This window comes from Merops nubicus, unplaced genomic scaffold, assembly GCF_000691845.1.
Source record: "Merops nubicus isolate BGI_N331 unplaced genomic scaffold, ASM69184v1 scaffold9652, whole genome shotgun sequence".
Classification (NCBI taxonomy): Eukaryota; Metazoa; Chordata; class Aves; order Coraciiformes; family Meropidae; genus Merops; species Merops nubicus.
In genome coordinates this window covers 1-9,807 of record NW_008594225.1, presented here as the reverse complement: position 1 = coordinate 9,807, position 9,807 = coordinate 1, and the positions used below count along the sequence as shown (strand labels likewise).

At 47.1% G+C, this 9,807-nt stretch overlaps 2 protein-coding genes across 2 annotated transcripts; one reads left to right on the top strand and one right to left on the bottom strand.

The window, feature by feature from the left end:
* Positions 1-8: 8 nt before the first annotated feature.
* Positions 9-2,966, top strand: LOC103768542 (F-box only protein 6-like; the record flags this gene model as incomplete). The annotated part of the gene is made up of 5 exons (XM_008935686.1): positions 9-183; positions 788-914; positions 1,604-1,699; positions 2,011-2,146; positions 2,832-2,966. Coding segments are annotated over 5 exons (669 nt in total), but the record flags the coding sequence as incomplete, so codon positions are not given.
* A 1,353-nt stretch (positions 2,967-4,319) lies between these two features.
* Positions 4,320-8,441, bottom strand: MAD2L2 (MAD2 mitotic arrest deficient-like 2 (yeast)). Its single transcript, XM_008935684.1, has 8 exons — positions 8,395-8,441; positions 8,049-8,167; positions 7,431-7,502; positions 6,439-6,539; positions 6,239-6,333; positions 6,067-6,140; positions 4,967-5,059; positions 4,320-4,678 (listed from the first exon to the last, which is right to left on the bottom strand). Exons 1-8 carry the CDS (start codon positions 8,432-8,434, stop codon positions 4,637-4,639), a joined length of 636 nt encoding a protein of 211 aa, XP_008933932.1. The 5' UTR covers positions 8,435-8,441; the 3' UTR covers positions 4,320-4,636.
* Between the last annotated feature and the right edge of the window lie 1,366 nt (positions 8,442-9,807).

The following is a 9,807-nucleotide window of genomic DNA, read 5'->3' as shown; positions in this document are numbered from 1 at the left end:
GCACCTGCAGGCTGGTCTGCACCCAGTGGCGCTACGTGGTAGACCTGGCCACCCTCTGGAAACGCAAGTGCCAGCGAGAAGGGTTTTACCTCCAGAGTTTGGACAGGACCGTCTCTGACTGGAAGATCTTCTACATGCTCTGCAGCTTGAAGAAAAACTTAATCAAAAACCCCTGCGCAGAAGGTTGGTCTGACTATTTATAGTCGAGGGCTCAGTTTCCTAGCAGGGTGAGTCAGTGTCCTGCATTACTCAAGTCCTGCTGGTGTCGTGGCACTGTCCAGTGATGGACAGATCTCTGCTGGGTCAGATCCACGAGTAAACACGTGCTGGAAAACCACAGTGAGAACCCAACTCCGTGGTTGTGACCCAAAAAAATCTCTCTGAAGTCACTAAGGCCCCGGCGCTGCAGCCAGCGATGGGTCATTTGCACAGCACGCCCAACGTGGGGATGAAATGTTGGGTGTTGGGGTTAAATATTCAGGCAGCTGGGGGATTTTTCTTGTCAAAGATTTGGCTAATAGGATTACAGTAATTCTACTTTACTACTGAGTTTCTGCTGTGGTCAGAAAGTTGCTACCTGGTGTCCTAGCTGCTGACAGGCACGTTAGGAGTAATGGCAACCTAAAGACCAGGAGTGGCTTTCAGCTGCAGGGAAAATACAGTGTAGCTGGAAACTCAGGGTAGGTTCCTGATGCTCTCCTGTAGCTGATTCTTTAACAAAAGCAGAGATGCTGCTGGAAAACTGAAGTGAGGCCCTAACGCTCATCTTTGCTATCTATGTTTCTAGAGAAATTTCAGCACTGGAAAATTGATAAAAACGGAGGAGATAAATGGAAGATTGAGAACCTGCCTGGAGCTCATGGAAACAGCATACCAGACCCCACAGTACACAAATACTTTGTCACTTCATATGGGTAAGAACTGGATTCCAGTCATCTGGAGCTGGCAGAGCAGCTTCCTCCTGTCTGTCTGTGAGGCACTATGGTTAGAAGGCTTGAGGCAGGTCACTGAACCACGTGTGGGGAAAAGAAGGAGCTTAATTAACCTTTTCTACTTGTTAGTCTAAAGAGAGGGGTGTATTGCTGAGAGAATTAGCTGCAGCAGGTGTTAAATATCTCTGTCCACATCAGGAATTTCCTGATTCCTTTTTATGGTCATGATAATGCACATGGAATCCCTGCTGCTCTTCTACCAAAGGCGATGGGCAAAGGTTAAGGTGTGGTGAGCTCATCAGAGCACTTACCTGACAAGGTCTCTGTAAAAGCTAGAAGTGTTTGTCCTGCTAACAGCTTGCCATGGAAACCTCAACAGAGGAGGATTAGCTGCTTTTACAGCCATTAGGCAGTAATTTCCTTTTGCCAATATATAATGTACAAGTGCAGGGACCCCTCCTAATCCAGTTTGCAGGTAACTATTCCTTTTATCTGTGGGCCAAGCTGATGAGCTTGCTTCCTTGGCTGGTTCTGCCTATGGAAAAAGGCATATCTTAGCCATGTGGCCTTTAGGGTCTGGTTGGGCTTTTGGTGAGTAAAGCTCTCAGGAAAAGTGTGGATGTTCAGAGGGAAGAGATGAGTTTGTAAAGTTGGGAGTATCTCTGTTGCAGGTCATGCCTCAAGTCCCAACTCATCACCCTGCAAAATGAAGGATACTGGAACCAGTTGATGGATGAGACACGGCCTGAAATTGTAGTCAAGGACTGGTAAGTGTGTGCACTGAAAACTAGAATTGGCCTAAACTAGGTCTCTGAAGCTTTTCATGCTATAAAATTCATTGTCCTTTGAGAGTTGCAGTTCTTGAGTAAAGCAGAAGTTAAATCTAAGTTTATTCGGTGAGGAGATAGCAACAGTTCTGTGAAGAGCAGGACAGGGGGAAGTTTTAGCTATGGGGATCATCACGTTCCTTCTCCTCTGCAGACGGGGATCCCCTGGGAGACTTAGTGAGCACTGAAGAGAGCAGAAGGCTGTCAGGCTGTCTTACAACCCTCCCCTGCACTGCTCCTGCCCTCTCCAGGTACGCCGCCAGGTTTGACTGCGGGTGCCGCTATGAACTCACCGTCAGGCTGCTTTCTGAAGACTACATTGTCCTGGAGGAGTTCCACCCTGAGCCCGTGGTCATAGAGCAGTGGAGTGATGCCACGTGGAGAGAGGTAAGCAGCAGCCCCACGGGCAGTAGCTTTACATCACTCTTGTGACACTTGAATCTTACCAAAAGCCCCCAGTGGACCTTCCTTCTCTGTTCTTCATCCTCCTCTACTCAACACAACAGGTAAGTCCTTGCTGCTGACAATGCTGAAGCAGCCCTGAAGAAGCTTGGTTTGGTGTGTAGGTGCCCAGGGTTTTTCTAAAGAGTATCCCCCCCAGGCTTCTGTGTAATTATAGCTCAGTTTGCTTAATTGCTGCTGGTTTTCACTTGAGTTTTTGTCTAAATAAGTTGCAAGAGCACAATTCTTGTTCCAATTGGATCAAAAAGCTTCCTTTTAAAACTCCCAGGTGGTTGTACTTAAGGTATTGCAGATATTAAACTGCTGAACATGTTTAACTGGTTTGGTTGGCTTTAGATTCCCCATTAAGTTGTTGCTTATGTGACAAATGTACCCTAAGAATCAGGCTTAACATTACATTTCACTTGGAGAGGATTTCAGGGCAGAAGGCTGAATGTGTAGAAGCTTTTTTCCAGCCCCTCCAAAGGGGCTTTGATGCACTTTGAGTGAAAAATATCTTAGGATGAGCTTTTCACAAGACCAAGACTCGCATACTGTAGTGGTCAGAGCTTCTAGGTCAGTGCTGATTTATTCCAGGCAAATTAAGAGGGATTTTCTTCTTTCTCTCCAGATTTCTCACACCTTCCAGAACTATCCAGCTGGGGTTCGTTACATCTGGTTCCAGCACGGGGGCCAGGACACCCAGTTCTGGGCAGGCTGGTACGGGGTGCGGGTGACCAACAGCAGCATCACCATCGGGCCCTGACCTCCTTGGGAAGGCACTACAGGAGCTTTGCTTTTACCTCAGGACTGTGACCTGGTGGTCTCAGGTGCACTTATTGTCTGTACTCTCTGGGTGAGTGTCCTGGCTTTGGCTTGCACAGTTGATCTCAAATACAATCAGCTAGTTTTCCTTGCTCACGGCAGAACTCCTGCAGGCTCAGCCCTTTGGAAGGACTTCTGTCTTCATCTTTCATCCTCCTCTACCACGGATGTTACTGCAATTATTAGTGCCCTTCCACAGGAGGAAGACTAGGATAATTACAACATCTTGTTTGGCCATAGCACACTAAGTCTGAAATAGAAACACTTTCTTGATTGTTTATGGAACTTACAAAAGATAAGGCTAAAATGTTTCACTTCACATTATCTATGCTGTCCTCAAGGGCTCTGCTACAGAGAGAGAGACTTGTTTTGTATGGTATTTTCCCACTTCAGTTTAAGTATAAAAACCTGTATCTTTCACACTGGACCTTTCAGAGCATAAGGAAACTGTCAGCTCTGTTTCATAAACACTGTGTCACTGGTACTCAGTTCCTTCCCATTTCTCTTAAGTGTGTATGATCAAAATGGACCATGCCTTCCCTGTCCAAATACCAAATACTCTTTCTCTAGCTGTTTATTCAAACAACAGTGGGCTACAAAAAGTCCCTTACAGTGGCTACCTGACAACATAAATGCCTTTTTGATTGTGCTGAACTTTTTCCATGCTACCTTTGTACTTAGTTTGTACTGAGCAGTCTAACCCTATATAAAATGTTAAAGCAGCACACAGCCTCCAAGTGTGTTCTTGCACTTTTTACTTGGAGGAAGCAGGCAGGTATTCCAATAATTACTATTGATAAGGCTGTCTTATCAACAAGCTCAGCTCCAATCCTATGAACCGTGTCTCCTACCCCTGTATGCACAGAGCCAATGCTAAGGCCTTCTTCCACCTCCTTTGTTAGGTGTAGGATTAACAGCATTTCCCTTGTCCCCTTAGGAGTAGGATGTTGTGCCAAGTGTCCTTGCTGGACAGACAAACTCCACCTTGCTAATGCCACTTGTGGGTGAAACAGAAAGGGGAGAGACCCAGGTTGTGCAGCCTCTCATAGAGCTGACAGATGCCACGTGTTCCAGAAAAGGGATGGGAAAGTTGTGGGAGCTCCACACAAAATACAAAGCTCCATACACAAGAAAAATACTTCCTCACTTAAGGGAGGAGGCTGGTTTGGACAGAGCTCAGCCTAGTTCAACTGGGGTAGAAGCAAATATTTATTGAAGACTACTTGGGACGGTCACAGTGGACAGACACTTATGTAAGGCCCTGCTCACCCTGGGCACGAGCCCACTGCTGCCCAGCACTGCCCACGGGCCATGGAGGTGCCCAGCTGAGGTGAGAGCTGGATCTGTACAAAGCACTGACTGCAGTGCCCAATCTCCTGCCCCAGGGATCCACCCTGACAACCCCTGCTTGCTCACGTGGGAACAGGCTCTGGCTCCACATTCCAAGTCAGTTCTATATACAGTGGTAAGAGCACTTGAAATAAAGAGGCAGCAGCTGCTCTACATTCACCCAGAAGGCCAGCTGAAGAGATGGTTAGCAAGGTGTGCTTTGTGAGATCTCTTATTCCACTGGAAGATCAGATGAGGCTTGAAGGCAAGGAAGATTTGAAATCAGGTGCCTTTGTGGGCTCGCTCTTCCACGTACAGCTGCATCTGGAGGAGAGAAACAAGCATCAGTTCCATTTGATAGGCAGTGAGTGAACAGGAAAAAAACCTACACCAGGCTAACCAGGAGGAGTTTGTACCTTCCCCCATATCCAGCTTTCCTATTTTATCATGAGGAGCCTTGCCCTCTTTGGATTATAGCAGCACAGGCATCTGCAGGACTAAGCTGCTGCTCAGTGGCATTAAAATTGTTACCTTACATCTGAGATCAGAGAAGACAAAGCTTAGGACTAGCTGCAGTTTCAGCCAGCTCTTGGCCCAGCACACTCTGCTCACCTTTAGGATGTCAGATGTCATTGTTTTCAGGGGAATAAGCCGGGGGTCATGCATGTGCACATCCTGTTCATCAGCAAGGATCCAGGGGAAATCCTAGGGGCAGGAACACAGGGGTGCTCTGTTTGTGGAGAGGCTGGTAGACTCTAAGGTGAGACTTTTTTTTGCTCAGCATTAAGTGAATGTGAGATTTGGTGGCTGAGGGAAGAAGCAGGTAACTGAAACCTTTCAAAGCAGCAAAACTTACACACTTGTCCCTGAGACTCGTTGTAATTATAGTTTGATGCTGTAACTCAAGATAATGTTAAGCCCTTTACTTAGTCCAAAGAGGACATCTTACTACTTTGACAGATGGACTCCTAGCTGTCCTGAGCTAGCATGGCCTTCTGTTCATTACACCAGCATTTAACTGCAACTCCAAAACACTCAGGGCATGGACTTCTGCCCTGCAAGTTTAAAGGTTGCCCTACCATACCACCAGCTTCCATCACTAAGCACTACAGACCAGACTCCCCTTTTGAGACCATTTTCTACTTCACTAATTTCATTTACTCTGCCTTGGGACACCCAAAATAACTTGGCTCAGGGAAAAAAAAAGTTCCTCTGTACCTCAGCAAGGATTCTTTAAAAAAGTCTTGCTTTAAAAAGTGCCTGCACACACTTTCCTGCAAGATAAAGTGTATTTGTGCACACAAAACCCACTGGTTACTTGAATCTTGGCTTCCCTTGCTATTTATAAAGAGCCTGCTAGCTGCATGTAGTGGATGGGGGGTGAGGGCTGCTTGTTGCTGTGAATACAAGTACCTCTCCTCTGTGTCAGAGTAGTTCCCTGTGGCTGAGCAGGCACTGTGCAGGCAGTGGTGTTGCAGCAGCTACTGCCTGCAGTCGTGGCTGGTGTGTGGTGAACGTGCTCCCTCACCTCACCAGTGTAAACCATTTAACACATTCAAAGCCAAGCTCTGAAATGCATCCTGTGAAGCCAATGTGCACCTTCAGAATACCTAGCAGCTTCCATCCTAGAGGTATACCCCAAACTCAGCCATTTCCAGGCTTTGCTCTGCAGCTTGCTCACAGGCAGGCAGGTAGCCAAAGGTACCACTCACCTTTATCACCTGGATCTTCTCCATGTTCCGGGTGGCAGCCTCCCGTGTGTGAACCAGGACTGTGAAGGTGCAGCCTGCAAGAGAGACAGCAGGCTGCAGATCAGGGCCCAGCCCCTCCCTGCTGCCTCAGGGGGAGTGACCCAGTGCTGCTGGGCTGTGAGGACACATTTACCTGGGGGATTGTTGTCGAGCACAGCATCACACACGCTGATCTTCAGGATGAAGGCACGCAGCAGCTGCTCCACGTGGGACAGCAGGGACTCGGAGCTGTTGGGGACACAGAGCTTGTTACTGGCATGCAGCAGAGCAGGGGGGGGCCTGGAGCTGCTTCTGCAGAGGGAGGCCATGGGCAAAGAGCCATGGAAACTTCACCTGATGGCCAGAAGGGGTGGCTGGGTGATCTCAAAGACGAATCTCTCCACAGGGTGGTGCTCTTTATCCAGGATCACAACCACCACCTTCTCCACGTCATTCTGCAAGAACAAAGATAGGAAAATCCCTGCCCTGAAACGAGCTGTCTTCCTCTCCCCAGGGTGCTTCGTGTGCTTCTGGTACAGTGGCAGGAGGCTGACTTGTGGCTCACAACACTAGCAGTTACCCAAAGCTTGAGCACTGTCACATTACTCTTGCCTATCAGAAGAAAAGGCTTTTGTAAAGGTATTTCTTGCCAGATATTGCACTGATAGCTTATCACTAAGGCCTAGGGAGATGAAGTGCATTAAAGAGTGCATTTTTCTAAATACTGTTTTGGAGCAAAGGAGGAAATGCACAGCCAGCTCCCCACACTGCTCAGAGGTGGAAAATACTGAGAAAGGGATGGTAGGCTTAGGCCATTGGCCAGATGTGGCAGCTTTGTACCACTGCAATGTAAAACTGACCTATTTCCATCCTCTAAACGTGCATTAAGTTGTCTGTAAAGAGCAGAGAATCCAAAATCAGCCAGCATCTTACATCCTGAACCACTTCACATGGTCACACTGTTCTCTTAAAAAAAAAAATGGGATTTCAACCCTACCTTTGCTTGCTGGCCTACAGCAAAAGACTCAAAGTGTTCTGCCAGATAGGTGCTTAAACTTGATGTTCTGCTTTTGAATATATTTAACATGTAGGATGATGTCAGGGAAAATATAGATGTACATTCTTACCTGCATGTACCAGATGCACCTAAATGATCAGCAGCAAGGAATAGCAAGGTAAGGAATTAACTGTAAGGCAAGATTATGGATTTAACATTTATTTTTGTTCATAACTTGATCAGCTATTGTAGTGTATGCACTACATTTGCAAAGTTTGCAAAGAAGACAGTATTTATGTCCCAGATTTCTGTCAAACCCACTTGCAGTACTGTTGCCCACAGCTCTTACCTTCTCAAGCAGGGGCTTTACACAGTGCAGGGTGTCCTGGATGTACTGGTTCAGCTCGGGGTGGCAGGACATCTGCAGCAAACACAGGGAACAGTCAGAGCTGTGTTCTGGTGTGAACCAGGACACTGCTAAACAGGCAGATTTAAACAAGCACCAGTGTGTCACAAGGCACTCGAGCCATGCTTCAAATAGCATTTTTCACCACCCAGTTGCCCATTCAAACCAAGAATTCTTTCATGGAAGGGTTAATTAGCTGAGGCAGATCACTGTACCCAACACAGTTGTAGTGTATTGGGAATATACACCCAAAAATAGCACAGGGGGAATAGGATATCTCAACTATCTCTACTTCCTAGGAAGGATGCTTTGACGTTACCTGACTGCACATTGCTGGGGAAGCCTTCTACTACTGCTGACCCTGCTTGTTCCATGGGCACTCCTCTATCCTCAGCTACAGGGCTGTTTTCCCTTTTGACAGGAACTAAATTCTCTCCAAAAAATGAGTGTAGATATTACAACAAACTCTGGAAGTAATTTGGTTTGTTCTGGTGAGTGTTGACTGATCCCCCACTACTGTGCTTGTCCACGTGGCTGTCAGCTTCCAGGAAAATCTCCTACCTGAACAGGTACATTGTATTTTTTCCTCTTCTGAAAGATCCCAATAGGGTAAACTTCTCTGACATATAAGATAAGGTGAACAGCCACTTCCAGAAATTCTGAGAGAACATCTGCAACAACTGAAAAACAGAAGTCAAGGCTGCTGAAGCAGGGAAAGGGAGGGCAGCATGCAGAGCAATGCCCTATTCTCACAGGAATAGATAGATATATTGAAGGTATTTTTCCCTGCATAAATTTCACCTGCTTCCCCTCAGCTGCAGGAAGTTTGGGGATACAGCAAGCCTCCAACAACCACCCCACACCCTCGGGGAAGAAGCAAGGTTTAGAGCTTAGCACAACACCTTACCTTGCCCAAAGTTAAGGTCCTGTCTCGTGAGCGTGGTCATCTTTCCCAGAACCTGGAAGCAACCACAGAAAGAATGTTTATCCTCTGGCTCCTGTCTTCTTGGGATAGTCAGCTCACAGAGCCCTCTGCTTCCCTGGTGCCACTGAGCTCAGAGCCAACAAACCCTCCTCTGCACCCAGGCACAGGCAGATGTGCCACCACAAAGCCACAGGGCAAACTGAGGGGTTTGAGCACCCTCCACAGCCAACAGCTTGGAGTCAGGAATCAGCAGCAGTGCACACACCAAGGACAGTGTCACTGCTGTGTTCTGGCTCACCCCTCACATTGACTCATCCTTTCATTTCAGGTTGTTGGTTGTTTGGGGTTTTTTTAAGTGAAAATCTGTCCAGTTCACAGTTCTTCACTGTCTCTCTCCCTTTTTGAGGCATTTTTCTAGGACTGGAGAATTCAGGATTCCTAAGACAGGGGAAGTTTAGACACTTTTTAGTAGCACAAGGAATATTATTTTCTTTTAAAGCCACACAAGTATTCTCATAACACCTTAGAACATACATCTTTTCTTTTCTAGCCTCTATATCTTATTATAACACAACTTTCCAGTGTTTATTCTCACAACACCCCCATGAAACGTTGCTTGTTCAGGCTGGGATCTGCATCTTCCCTTGACACTACACAACACAGGCACTCATCTGTCTGCTACCAACATCTTCAACTCTAGTCCTGAGGAAACCAAACCCTAAAGAGCTGCATAACTTCAGTTACCATGGAATTTGTCAAACAGATTCATGGAATCTTGGAATATCTCGAGTTGGAAGGGACCCATAAGGTCATGGAGTCTGTGCCTCACCCATTTTAAGCTACAGCCTACATGATTTGCTACTATAAATTTTATTTATCTTTTCCATACTCTTTGCCTGCACACAAACTAAGCACTAAGAGCAGCACCACTGTTCATAAGTGTCTTTAAACACCTCAGGAGCAGGGTGGCTCCTTCAGCAGCAGTACAAGTGTCTCACTCAGACCTTTTTCCACCCCCTCCTTTAGCCACTGGCCTTCAAGCTGCTTCGGCTGCACCAAACTTCTTCAGACATATAAAGAACGACTTCAGCCTTCACGAAACAGGGAGCTGCTCTCCTCTCCCTCTTAAAATCAGATATAAAGACTTCCTGGAGCGTTACAGATCTGCCACAACAAATAAAATTAAGGTGCTTAGGCATCTCTCTAGCACGCCAGCCACCGTGGATCTCATTTGCACAGAAGATCTGCATCAGAGTGCAATAAAGAACCTGTGTGTTTAGAGGTTTGGGTTCCCACCCTCACCTAAGCAGGACCCGTCGCCTGTAACCCGCCGGCTCGGGAGCGGCCCCGAGGAACCCGCCCAGGCTCCCGCGGCCACCGCGCTGTCCCCGCCCG

Bases quoted from the DNA above. Each gene is read 5' to 3' on its own strand.
- MAD2L2 (XM_008935684.1), bottom strand. From the start codon at position 8,434: ATGACCACGCTCACGAGACAGGACCTTAACTTTGGGCAAG. The intron at 8,168-8,394 runs GTAAGGTGTTGT...TCTGTTTTTCAG, and splicing joins GGACCTTAACTTTGGGCAAG to TTGTTGCAGATGTTCTCTCA. The intron at 6,141-6,238 runs GTAAATGTGTCC...TCTCTCTTGCAG, and splicing joins GCTCGACAACAATCCCCCAG to GCTGCACCTTCACAGTCCTG.